General features: G+C 44.4%; 1 protein-coding gene across 1 annotated transcript in view; it reads left to right on the top strand.

Moving 5' to 3' along the window:
• Window positions 1–4,839: 4,839 nt before the first annotated feature.
• LOC311149626 (voltage-gated inwardly rectifying potassium channel KCNH6-like) overlaps window positions 4,840–13,932 on the top strand; it is a 48,973-nt gene continuing 39,880 nt past the window's right edge. Inside the window, exons 1-2 of the mRNA XM_084186815.1 lie at window positions 4,840–5,111; window positions 7,248–7,478. Of these exons, the coding sequence (XP_084042941.1) occupies window positions 5,036–5,111; window positions 7,248–7,478 (307 nt within the window). The 5' untranslated portion in view covers window positions 4,840–5,035. The remainder of the gene's footprint in view (window positions 5,112–7,247; window positions 7,479–13,932) is intronic.

Raw genomic sequence — 13,932 nt, 5'->3', positions numbered from 1 at the left:
CATCATCACTACGTTGGTTGTTGTCCAGTGGCGAGGGGAATTGAGGTGGGAGGGTTCGACACCAAGGCCTAGATTTACTGTCATAGTCACTTGTCAGTGTCATTGTCAGTGCTCTGCCCAGGCCCCTACAGAAGCACATAGACAGTATATTCTCTCACAGACGGGGTCAGACTGTAACACTGTTTTGGATGATCAAACAACCTATCCACACTTTCAGCCCTCAAGGACCTATCACTTCACTCCCTGCCCAGAATCTATGAGTCTTCCTGTAAGGAGAACGACTCAAAGAGATTATATAAGTGCTCTCAGTGGCCCCACACACACAACCTCACCTTCTACACTATTCTCTGGGGCCCTTCTGACAAACAGCCAGACAGGAGTTCAAGGAGGAAACATGCATACGTGTGTATGTATGTGGGGGGCAGGTCTATAGGAGTCCCAGTCACGCAGAGGCCATCCTTTACTCATCCCATAGCTAATGTATTTCTATGTGTGTGTGTGTGTGTGTGTGTGTGTGTGTGTGTGTGTGTTTGTATCAGGGGAGGCTGGTGGGAGGAGCTATAGGAGGACGGGTTCATTGTAATGGCTGGAATGGAATTAATTAAACGTGTCAAACGTGGTTTCCATATGTTTTATGTGTTTGATACCGTCCTATTTATTCCATTCCAGCATTACAATGAGCCCGTCCTCCTATAGCTCCTCCCACCAGCCACTACTGGTGTGCATGTGCACATGTGTGTGTGTAGGCGTGTGTATGTGTGTTTGTGTGTGTGCGTGTGTGTGTAGTACTGTATGTAGCCTGGCTCTTATCAGTGGACTAGCGTGTCTCAGGTCTGGGATGGAGGTGGCCTCGAGCTGAAGGAATTCTGGCTAGATAAAACACTCACTCCACCAGGGTGTGGGCCCTGACGTCTGGCCCACTGCAACTTTTCCAGCCAATCGTTCAGCGGTGGGGGTAAGGACCGGTTACTATTAAAGGGCTTTTTCTCCTCAGCATCTATACGTACTGTAGAACTACGGAGAGAAAGGGGTCACAATGAAGTTATCTCAGGAGTGTACTTCTCAAAATCCCCTACACTTCATCAGTTCCCTTGTTGACCCCAAACATCACACAATCCTGTACACCCCACCCACAGCTTATTGACCCCAAACATCACACAACCCTGTACACCCCACTCACGGCTTATTGACCCCAAACATCACACAACCTTGTACACCCCACCCACGGCTTATTGACCCCAAACATCACACAACCCTGTACACACCCCCCACGGCTTATGCACTCACAGGGCTCCTGGCAATACAGGCCTCTTTACTCCATGAGAGAGGATGACTAAAATGACCCATCATTTGTACTCTAACAATCATTATAATGAGGATAATGAGTATGCTGCCGTCTTCTTTCCCTGAAACTTTTTGACCCTAGTGTGTGTTTGTTTGTCAGCTCTCTACGCTAACAGAATCCATAATGAGCTCCCCTAATGCATTTGATTGTACCAGCGCAGAACATCAAGCACTCTTTCTCATCAATCACTACTCCAGTACTCAGCTCTTATTATGTAAAGGTACACAGAGAACTAATGCTGGTAATAAGATGCTAGATGTGTGAGCATCACACACATGCCCTATCTCTTTGTTGCAGCCAGCACCCTTCTCCTCTCAGCCCCCTTGTCCTCTCCCCTCTTCACTACACATTCCTGCCCTACTCGGCCCTCTCACCAAAGGGTCATGGGAAGGCATGTGTACTTGTTGGTTAATTTTAGCCCTCATTTCATCAAACCCATTGAGACACAACACAGAACAACCACGTCAACCCCTCCACCAAACACCACCACCCTAAAGCAACTCTCTCTGTCTCTTTGATTCTCTAGCAGACTCCATAAACAACTGCAGTGACTTTTGACACACTAAGGCTACATTTACACAGGCAGCCCAATTCTGATATTTGTATCACTAATTACTCTTTTGAGCAATCACATCAGATCTTTTCACGTCAGAGGTTTTTCAGAGCTGATCTGATTGTTAAAACGACCAATTAGTGAAAAGAAGATCAGAATTGGGCTGCCTGTGTAAACGCAGCCACACACACACACACACACACACACACGTTACCAAAGATACTGGCATACATCAGATCTACAGGAGACGGAAGAGAGACATGTCAGAGACATCCAGCTAAAATGATAGGTGGTACTACATTTAAAGCAACGCAGCAACGCATATGAACACTCTCGACACACAGGCACCCCACAGACATAGACACGGACACGGACACCGACATAAACACACACACACGCACACCAATTCCATTAACACATCTAACTCCAGGCCATCAGACTGTTAAATAGTCACCACTGGCCGGCCTCTGCCCAGTACCCTGCCCTGAACCTTAATCACCGTTACTAGCCGGCTACCACCTGGTACTCTACCCTGCACCTTAGAGATTGCTGCCCTATTGAACCCACTTCATATGTATATACTGTATTCTAGTAAAGGCTTATCCTATATAACTACTGCTGTACACACCTTTTCTAGTCATATACTGTCCATACTGTCTATTCACACCAGTATGTACATAATGGACTCTGACATTGCTCGTTCTGATATTTCTTTCTTTCTTTTATTTTATTTTGGGGATTTGTGTGTATTGTTTTGTATTGTTAGGTATTACTGCACTGCTTAAGATAGAAACATAAGCATTTCACTGCACCTGTGATAACGTCAGCAAAATATGTGTAATCAACCAATCAAACTAAATATACTGTGAACAGTCTTTGTTGATGGTTACTGACGACTCCACTGATCCTTATCAAGAGGTCGTAATCAAGGGGTCATACAATAAGGAACTTTAGGTCAATCAATGTTGGGATGATTCATATTATTCATAAGAAAAAGGGATATATTTACAATAGACCGATGGACAGGTACATACGTATATGGAAAAGCATCTATTCTCATTAGAAACTGAGACAAGTGTTGTTCGGAACACACACCCCAGTTGGTCATTAGTGCCTGTCTCTTCTCTGGCACAGATCACATGTTGGCACTTGGGCCCTCTCCTGTGTCCCTTCAATAATCTACACCTGCACCTGCTGCCACACTGTCATCATGTGCGTGTGTGTGTCTGTGTGGGTGTGTGCAAGTGTACGTCCAGGCCAGAGGAGGCTGGTGGGAGGAGCTATAGGAGGACAGGCTTGTTGTAAAGCCTGGAATGGAATTAATGGAGTCAAACGTGGTTTCCATATGTTTGATGTGTCTGATACCGTTCCATTTATTCCATTCCAGCCATTACAATGAGCCCGTCCTCCTATAGTTCCTCCCACCAGCCTCCTCAGGTCCAGGTCCTTGCCATATTGTTAATTAGCATTTAGTTTAATGGTTAGGTTGAGGCCCTGCTATATACTGTCATCAAAACATACCCAGACTGTGCCTCTTGTTAAGTTGAAGTGCCCTCGCTGTCACATAATTTTATGTGAATCTTCTCCAAACTTCTCAGCCGTCGCCAGTGTTATCAGTGACTGGCTCAGGGAGCAGCAGGGTGAAGGAGCTTTGAGACATGAGAATGGAGAATTCCTACCAATGGTTTGACAGGATGACATGAGGCATGCATAAGGCATTATACTTGACATGTGTTGATGACACCTTCCAGCCCATGTTATGTTTTCTCACCTTTATCTTGAAACAAGATTATACACTAGACTGCTGTTGTTTCCTGTCTGACATAAGAGCTGTATTTTATTTTACACTTTTTATTGGTGTATCTTTTCTTATCTGCCTCTTGTCACATGACATATAAATGGGCTGTCATTCACTAAGTTGGTTCAGTGGGTGTTTATGAGGAGAGGGAATGCCAATTCCCAGAATTGTGATCTTGTTTGTCTTTTTCTTTTTTATTAAAAGCCCAGTGTAGTCAAAAACGTGATTTTCCTGTGTTGTATATATATTTCCACACTATGAGTTTGGAATAATACTGTGAAATTGTGAAAATGATGATAATGCCCTTTTAGTATAAGAGATGTTTGAAAAGACAGTCCTAGCAAAATTCTGTCTTGAGAAATTGCTCTTTGCTAAGAAGCTACTTTTGTTTCTTTTTGATTATTTTCATTTAAAACAATCACAGTAAGGTACTTAATTGTTACCCAGAAATGATTTAATATTGAGATAAAAACGTCTGCATTGGACCTTTAACTGTGTGGTCACTTATAGCATGAATTCACCAAGAAATAAGGAAAATGAAACATTTACAGATCACACACAAACACACTGGACTGACACCCTTCAACCAGTCAAGTATTAATATTAAAGAAGTGAAGAGGAGCGCTACAGAGGCCAAAGAGAGAGAGAGGGACTATTTTTAGAGTGGAGACTTGTGATGTGCAGTGAAGCGGTTGATGAGGGTGTCTCTGCTCACTGTCAAAAAGTGGCAGGCGCCTCTGGTTTGATGATGACTCCCCCTTCCCCGCGCAGTGCTTGGTAAAACCTGTCAAATGGGGAGGGCGCTAGGGGTGTGTGCATCCGAGATTCGACAAATAGTAGCTTCTTCTACTGTCCGGATGAAACGTAGTGGTTAAGACTTCGATTTACCCCTTTTCTTTCACTTCTCTATGATCTTGTTGATGGGGAGGGCGGTGTTGGTTTTTCTCCTTTTCATTAATGATGATAACAACTGGCAGAGCTAGACTAATTATAGAGCCTGTTTATTATTTTGTAGGCAAAGTGAAACGTTTTATGACTAATGAAATACAGTTTTTACACTTGCCTGTGTACGGCGCGCAAAAACCGGCTTCCAGTCTCTCTCCTGTGGAGCGAGCGCCTTTTTTTTTTTTATCGCCCTGGCAACTGGTACTCGCGGCTGCTGCCTTGTGACATTTTCTTGTCGCTTTGCTCATCAGCCATCGCATATTAAATTCGCCTTTTTGCACCTGCCTGTACGCGGGGCCATTTTTGCATAGGGTATTTCCCTACGTCTTTCGTTTGATTTATTTAAAACTCTGGAGATTCATGCGTCTGAGAAGTCTCATCTTTCTGAGTCAAAATGCCTGTGAGACGCGGTCATGTAGCCTTCCAGAACACTTATCTGGATACCATTATCCGGAAATTCGATGGACAAAGTAAGTGGACACACTTTGCATTATGACTGAAAAAGTAATAACATAATGTGACTATGAGCAAGCTGTCATAACTGTATCATCCCAAAAACAAACAATTAGACTGGTTGGAAATTAAAATGTGTGCCTTTTCCATGTAGCCATTCAATCATGCAAAGTGTAATAAAATGTAAAGACAAATGCATTTGTCTAGTGGTCCCTTGCATTGCACAGGTGTTACTGCATTACCCTGTAAATGTTGGGTTACTAGTCCAAGCCGCTCTCCTCCTATCTCTACATTTGATTTACAGTTCAAACTTAGGTTATGTCCATATGCATGTACTGAATATACCAAATTGTCATGTTTAATACTATACGTGTGTGTTTAGTATGTCTTTGCACCTGCCTATGTGTTCCGCATGTTGCATGAATTCACATGTTGCATTAGATTATATTGCATGAGTTGACATGTTCTCTGTCCCTACACTGGTCAGACCACTGGATCCTGATAGAAAGAGTACATTCTGTCTTTGCTTTACAGAGTTTGCATGTGACCACTGACCACTACAACACACTCTGTTAGTGCATATAACTGAGTGATATCCTTCTTGAACAGGGCCTTATGCAGCACATCACAGCACACTTTACCCCCACAGTGCCTCTCTGTTTTCATGCTTTTGTCTTGAATTAAATGGTATCGTAGTTGACTATTGCTCACACAGAAACCGCACCAGAATGTCTTTGCAACTCACTCAAACAAAACATAACTGATCCATTCAGCAAAGAAGAAATCCAGTTGTTTAAAAAAAGAGTAATGGCTCTGATTAGCACTGAATTGCAATTACAGTAGAGGCCTATAACCTAGCTCAGAAGTGGCCTATCTCTATGCTACTGTAAGTCCGACTGTGCCTGTCACTGTCAGTGTTCTCTAGTCACAGTGTGAAGACATTCTGTTGACCACAGGGGTACTGCTCAAAATAACCCTCTCCACCCGCTGCTCCACATTAAAGGGAGAAGATGCAATGTTCCACTTTTCACCTCCATTTCATGTTGAAGGATTTCAGCTTGTTTAATTTGCTGGGCTGGCAGGTGACAGTTCGGAATTAATTGTGTTACTCTGGGATTTTCAAAGCTCTCTGTAGAGGGGTCCTCAGAGACCGATAAGTCCCATCAAACTGATGTCTTCCTTATCTGTGTGTGCGTGCGTAAGCATAGAGCCACACGCGAGTGTGCCTGCCTGGTGATGCGTGTGCCAAACCACTGCTGCTTAGCAACAATCTGAGTCTGGGTGTCTGTGTTCTGAGGCATTGATAATGACTTTGGATAAGATGTGCTTTCCACCAAACGACCTCACCTATTTACTCTACACAGAGGAACAAGGAGTGGGAAGGGGTTCTGCTTTTTCTGGGCGAAGCACTAAATCGCTCTCCTCTCATTTGTTTCAATGGGGAAGAATGAGAGTTGTGTAACTCAGTTTCACCCGGGGATAATAAGAGGAGTGGAGACCGAGTCAGAAGCACAGACTTTTGAGCAGCATTTCAACATAAACTGTACTGATTGAATATCATGCTGTACAACAATATCAGTGTAGCTGATGTGACTTCGAAGGCAATTGTCATTAGCGCTGGAGACAATAGCCACACTCATGAACCTAGGTAAGGACGGCTGAAACCTATTGTAGTATATTTTGATCTTGATTGCAGACCAGGGGAGTGGACTGAGGTAGACAGAGATGGAGCCTCAGAGGAATACATGGAGGACTGTCATTGCTGAGTCCAGCTGCTCCGTATTAGTCCCTCTGGGGCCATCTTGAATCATTGCACTGATATGATTTGCGCTACAGAGAGACCGGCTTGGTTACTCCAATTTCAACTTGATGTTGAGGTGAATGTGGTTAGTTGAGTGGGATACTGAAGTTAACACAGTCCAGACTTGAATCGGATCTGATTGAGAGAGACCTCTCCTTGAAATGATCATTACCTGAATATGATAATTGAATGTTTCTGAAGTTGGATAAACTTTGAATGTCCGACTTTGCATATTGCATTTGCTGAAATAAGCCTTCAATTATAATTTTTATGAAATGTCCCACATTCCCACCATATTTGTCCATTTTCATATCTGCTCTGACCTCTACCTCTCCACTTGGTTTCCTCCCAGATCGTAAGTTCCTGATAGCCAACGCCCAGATGAAGAACTGTGGCATTATCTACAGTAACGAGGGCTTCTGCCAGATGTTTGGCTTCTCGCGGGCAGAGATCATGCAGCAGCCCTGCACCTGCCAGTTCCTGGTGGGGCCTGGCACCATGAAGACTGCCCTGACACAGCTGGCACAGGCCCTGCTAGGGTCAGAGGAGCGCAAGGTGGAGATCCTGTACTACAACAAAGAAGGTAAGGAGAAGGTGGAGGGGTAGACCGAGATTCAGAGAGAAAGAGATGGAAAGAGCAAGGGAGTCAAAGTGACAACATTACTCCCCTTCGTTATAGTGGGGAGTGCTGTAAAGGTCACATACAGAATATTTTGGTCCCTCCAAGTGTCATGGCTGTCTCCCTCTCACTTTTATATGTAATGCTACTGAATGATGCAGTGTTACAGTATGTGGAGTCAGTTGCTGCAGACTCGGTGAACTCTCATCTACTAATTTACTTGTCTCACCTGCAATATGTTTATTCATCCCCACTCCCCATTATCCTCCTGTGCATAGCTGCAGGACGTAGTTTGGGGGTGGGGTGCTGCAGGGGGATGAGGGGATGCAGATTATTCATTTTTTGCTGCGCTACAGACGGCTACATAGGTCCGCTAATACAGGACAAGTAAAGGCACAGTGCACTACTTTTGTGATTTAAAAAATAAAAAATACATTTTAAAAACTTTTCCCGCAGCTATGCTCCTGTGTTTTGTCTCTAGTACACAGGACCAGGGGTTGGAACCAAAATTATTTTCCAATCGTTTCGTTCTGAACAGAACCATATATTATTTTTTGCGTTCCACTGTTCCGACCAGCAAAATAAAGTTTGCAACCGGTTCAAACCCCAAAAAAGTACAGTTTATATCGTTCCTTTCTGTTCCTTTTTATTTATTTTACATTTAGCTTGACAGTAAATTACTTCACCAGTTATGCAGTATGGATAGAGCAGCTTGCTATGGAGCGGGCAAGCTATAGCTCAGTGAGTTTATTTATATGCGTTATGGAAAGACAAGTGTAGGGCATGAGATGCAACTGAAATTTTGCAAGTGGGGAGACAGCGAGAGAGGGTGGAGGAGAAGGAGGCTTGGTTTGAAGCACTGGGAATCTTGCGATGACATGCATTATCTGAATTAGGCCCACAGAATTATACCTACGGAGGAGCGGCTTCTATGGAGAAATGTTGAATGTCTTTGAACTTCAGTGTTGGCTTAACGTTGGACCAGAGTAGCTGGCTAGCTAACAAGCTTGTGCACCTGAATTAAAAACACATCTTACCTTTTTATAGTTAATAAATCCAATGTGAAATGTGATAACTATAGTATCCCTAACTAGCATTGAAAAGTTAATTTACATTTTAGTCATTTAGCAGACGCTCTTATCCAGAGCGACTTACAGTTAGTGAGTGCATACATTTTTCATAACAATCTCTCTCCCTATCTTCTGAATCATGTTTGTAACGTCAGTCTCCCGAGTGGCGCAGTGGTCTAGTGGCGCTGTGCCACTAGAGATCCTGGTTCGAATCCAGGCTCTGCTGTAGCCGGCCGCAACCGGGAGACCAATGGGGCGGCGCACAATTGGCCCAGCGTCGTCCAGGGTAGGGGAGGGAATGGCAGGCAGGGAGGTAGCTCAGTTGATAGAGCATGGCGTTTGCAACGCCAGGGTTGTGGGTTCGTTTCCCACGGGGGGCCAGTATGCAAATAATAATGTATGCACTAACTGTAAGTCGCTCTGGATAAGAGCGTCAGCTAAATGACGTAAATGTCAGTAGGCTACAGCTATGCTTCGAGATGGAAGGGCAGGTAGCCTACAAGCACACACATTGGCAAAGATTTTCAGCTGGCAGGCAGACACTGGAAGAAGTTAATGATTGACAGAGGGAGAGCTTTGCATAGGCACTTTGTTGCGTTTTTTGTGGGAATTTTAAAAAACAGTTCTGTTCCAGAACAATATAGATCACTTTCGTTCCCGGTTCTGATTCTGTTCCTTAAAAATGTTATAATTTTTCAGTTTGGTTCCAACCCCTGCAAAGGACAGAGGGACAAGCAAACAGACCTGGCTAGTGAGGCTGTAGACACAATACCTTGGTCATTTGGGCATGAGAAGTGCCGTGTCGGAGAGCTTGTTGTCATGGAAATATTGTCAGCGTGCCAGCTCAAATACACTGAACATCTATTTATTTTGTATCCCACTAATGCATACAGTCATGAACGCAGGTGCGCACACAAGCACGTATCAATTGTAAATGGGTACAATTCATCATACCCATTAAAAATGCATTATGTTGCTGTACTTATAGTTAATTAATTGATCCTAAAACTGAATTAATGTGTTTGTTGGTTAATGTGTGTGTGTGAGTGTAAAACAGGGACATTTCGCCAGTCGCCACAAGGAAAATGGCTGTTTTAGGCTTAGGGGTTAGGTTTAGGGGTTAGTGTTACAATTAGGGTTAGGGGTTAAGAGTTGGAGTTAGGGTTTGGTTAAGGGTTAGGTTTAGGGGTTAGGAGTTAGGGAAAATAGGATTTTGAATGGGAATCAAATAGGCTTGGGCGGTATACCGCATATACCGTATACCAGGGTATTTGGAAATAGCCACAGGATGGTTTTTCAATACCGTCAATACCGTTGAAACTATTTATTTGAAGTGTTTCAATAAATTGTCATATTTGTGGCTACTTTTTAAGTAAATACCTGCAGTCAACTTGTGCAATACGTTAGGAGATAAAGCAGATCGTGTTCTTCTTTTCACCTGTCACATTATTTTACATTATGAAGCTTACCGTAGTTCCCCAGAACAGTTGAGCCAGTCACGTGTTTGTTTGTGTTATAGGACAACGGGAGAAAGCAGGAACAGGTGAGTCCAGCTGTGTATTGACAGGGGTTGCATTTTATATTGAAAGTCAACAGTGCCAAAGGTACTTCAAACAAAGTACTGAGTAAAGGGTCTGAATACTTACGTAAATTTGATATTTCCGTTTTTTATTGTTAATACATTTGCTACAAGTTTTTGCTTTGTCATTCTGGGGTATTGTGTGTAGATTGACGAGGGGATTTTTAAAAAAAATCCATTTTAGAATAAGGCTGTAACGTAACAAAATGTGGAAAAAGTGAAGGGGTCTGAATATTTTCCGAATGCACTGTATCTAAGTAAGTGCTGAATTAATAAGGTGACGGGGCATCATATTGTGTTAGCTTTCTGCCATGTTTGAGAAGTCAAAGCCCTTTGGATGAGTTATCTGTACAGCTGCCACTGCTATCTTTTGATTTCCTTGCGTTTTTTCTCCTCTCTGTTCTCGGCCCGTCTCCTCCCCAATCTTCTCCGAGAAGAGCAGGCAGGTCCGTTGCCCTAGCGACTCCAGACTCGACACAGTTTGTACACATGCTGCTCCAGAGCCAGTACTTGTCCTTCAGACAAGCATGCGTCAAAACTTTGTTCATATGCACAATGTCTCTCGTTCACATTCGCTTGTAAATATCCAAACTCACCAAAAATGACATTCGGTAGCTTCTACCTATATATGTATAACTCTATGAGCTGGATTGCCTGTCTTTGCAATTTGTTTATTTTCGTTTGCGCTCGTTAGCATATTTGGCTAGCAGTCTCCATGGAAATTCACTATTACTTCTGTTAATTTTGTTAGCATTCGGGTAATAGACGCCCAATGCTGTGGTTTGTAGAATATTTGGTGCCCCCTTGTGTACTAAACCGGTATTACCGTACATCCCGGGATGAGAGAAGGATGGTATGAAGATATGAAAATCTGGACACCGCCCAACCCTATGAATCAATTGTTTGGTCCCCACAAGGATAGTAAAACAAACGTGTGTGTGTGTGTGACCCTCCCCGTCTCTATTTTTAGACCACATTTATAGCAGAGTGAAGTCAGACCTGTGGGAGGACTGGTTGATTAGTGCTGAGCAATTAACCGACATTTCAGTTATTTTTCGGTTTTTAAACAACTAATTGACCGATGTCAGTTCAATAATCGGAATTCCATTTAGTTCATATTTTTTTCTGTGAGCTCAATGCGCACATAGCACAGTTTAATCAGATCCAGCCGGAACTGTGCGATGTAGGAGGGAGTTGTAGTTTCGAACAAGCCAATATTCTACATAATTTAGTGCATAAAACATGGTAATTAACTACAATGACCATAATCCATTGCGCATCTACTTGTCCGGTCTGTGTTTATTTTACGCCTTCTACAGAGGAGACAGAAGAATGTACGATCGTGAAGGTAATATAGATACAGCTGTTGCTTCGCAAGTTATCGCTACCTGAAAATACATGAACTAAGTGATTGATAGTTGGTATTCAGCAGTCATAAAAGTATGCCTTATTAACATTTACATTTAAGTCATTTAGCATACGCTCTTATCCAGAGCGACTTACAAATTGGTGCATCCAACTTAGGATAGCCAGTGGGACAACCACATCTTCATCACAGTAAGTACACTTCTTCAAACAAGCAGCTGTGAGCAAAGTCAGTGCAATCAGGGACAACTACATCTCGATCACAATAAGTACATTTCTTTAAACAAGTGAGTGCTAGCAGGTGAAAAAAGTCAGGTGTTAGTTTAGACAAAAGACCGTGGTAGTAAAGGGGTGGGGTAGAATGATTACTATTATACTATTCCAGGTAGGGTTTCAAGTGTCTCCGGAAGGTGGTCAGTGACTCCGCTGTCCTGGCATCGTGGGGGAGCTTGTTCCACCATTGGGGTGCCAGAGCAGCGAATAGCTTTGACTGGGCTGAGCGGGAACTGTGCTTCCGTAGAGGTAGGGGGGCTAGCAGGCCAGAGGTGGATGAACGTAGTGCCCTCGTTTGGGTGTAGGGTCTGATCAGAGCCTGAAGGTAAGGAGGTGCCGTTCCCCTCACAGCTCCGTAAGCAAGCATCATGGTTTTGTAGTAGATGCAAGCTTCAACTGGAAGCCAGTGGAGTGTGCGGAGGAGCGGGGTGACGTGAGAGTACTTGGGAAGGTTGAACACCAGACAGGCTGCAGCGTTCTGGATAAGTTGCAGGTGTTTAATGGCACAGGCAGGGAGCCCAGCCAATCAATCAATCAATCAATCAATTTTATTTTATATAGCCCTTCTTACATCAGCTAATATCTCGAAGTGCTGTACAGAAACCCAGCCTAAAACCCCAAACAGCTAGTAATGCAGGTGTAGAAGCACGGTGGCTAGGAAAAACTCCCTAGAAAGGCAAAACCTAGGAAGAAACCTAGAGAGGAACCAGGCTATGAGGGGTGGCCAGTCCTCTTCTGGCTGTGCCGGGTGGAGATTATAACAGAACCATGCCAAGATGTTCAAAAATGTTCATAAGTGACAAGCATGGTCAAATAATAATCAGGAATAAATCTCAGTTGGCTTTTCATAGCCGATCATTAGAGTTTAAAACAGCAGGTCTGGGACAGGTAGGGGTTCCATAACCGCAGGCAGAACAGTTTAAACTGGAATAGCAGCAAGGCCAGGCGGACTGGGGATAGCAAGGAGTCACCACGGCCGGTAGTCCCGACGTATGGTCCTAGGGCTCAGGTCTCTCAGTTGGCTTTTCATAGCCGATCATTTAGAGTTGAAAACAGCAGGTCTGGGACAGGTAGGGGTTTCGTAGCCGCAGGCAGAACAGTTGAAACTGGAATAGCAGCAAGGCCAGGCGGACTGGGGGCAGCAGGGTGTCATCATGCCCGGTAGTCCTGACGTATGGTCCTAGGGCTCAGGTTCTCAGAGAGAAAGAGAGAACGAGAGAATTAGAGAGAGCATACTTAAATTCACACAGGACACTGGATAAGACAGGAGAAGTACTCCAGGTATAACCAACTAACCCCAGCCCCCCGACACATAAACTACTGCAGCATAAATACTGGAGGCTGAGACAGGAGCGGTCCGGAGACACTGTGGCCCCATCCGAAGAAACCCCCGGACAGGGCCAAACAGGAAGGATATAACCCCACCCACTCCGCCAAAGCACAGCCCCCGCACCACTAGAGGGATATCCCCAACCACCAACTTACAATCCTGAGACAAGGCCGAGTATAGCCCACAGAGGTCTCCACCACAGCACAAACCAAGGGGGGGGGGGGCGCCAACCCAGACAGGAAGATCACGTCAGTAACTCAACCCACTCAAGTGACGCACCCCTCCCAGGGACGGCATGAAAGAGCACCAGCAGGCCAGTGACTCAGCCCCTGCAACAGGGTTAGAGGCAGAGAACCCCAGTGGAGAGGGGAACCGGCCTGGCAGAGACAGCAAGGGCTGTTCGTTGCTCCAGCCTTTCCGTTCACCTTCACACTCCTGGGCCAGACTACACTCAATCATATGACCTACTGAAGAGATAAGTCTTCAGTAAAGACTTAAAGGTTGAGACCGAGTCTGCGTCTCTCACATGGGTAGGCAGACTGTTCCATAAAAATGGAGATCTATAGGAGAAAGCCCTGCCTCCCGCTGTTTGCTTAGAAATTCTAGGGACAATTAGGAGGCCTGCGTCTTGTGACCGTAGCGTACGTATTGGTATGTACGGCAGGACCAACTCGGAAAGATAGGTAGGAGCAAGCCCATGTAACGCTTTATAGGTTAACAGTAAAACCTTGAAATCAGCCCTTGCCTTAACAGGAAGCCAGTGTAGGGAAGCTAGCACTGGAGTAATATGATCAAATTTCT

This window comes from Coregonus lavaretus (assembly GCF_964263955.1).
Source record: "Coregonus lavaretus genome assembly, chromosome: 2".
Classification (NCBI taxonomy): domain Eukaryota; kingdom Metazoa; phylum Chordata; class Actinopteri; order Salmoniformes; family Salmonidae; genus Coregonus; species Coregonus lavaretus.
Note: the sequence above shows the minus strand (reverse complement) of the source record. Positions and strands in the feature narration are given on the sequence as shown.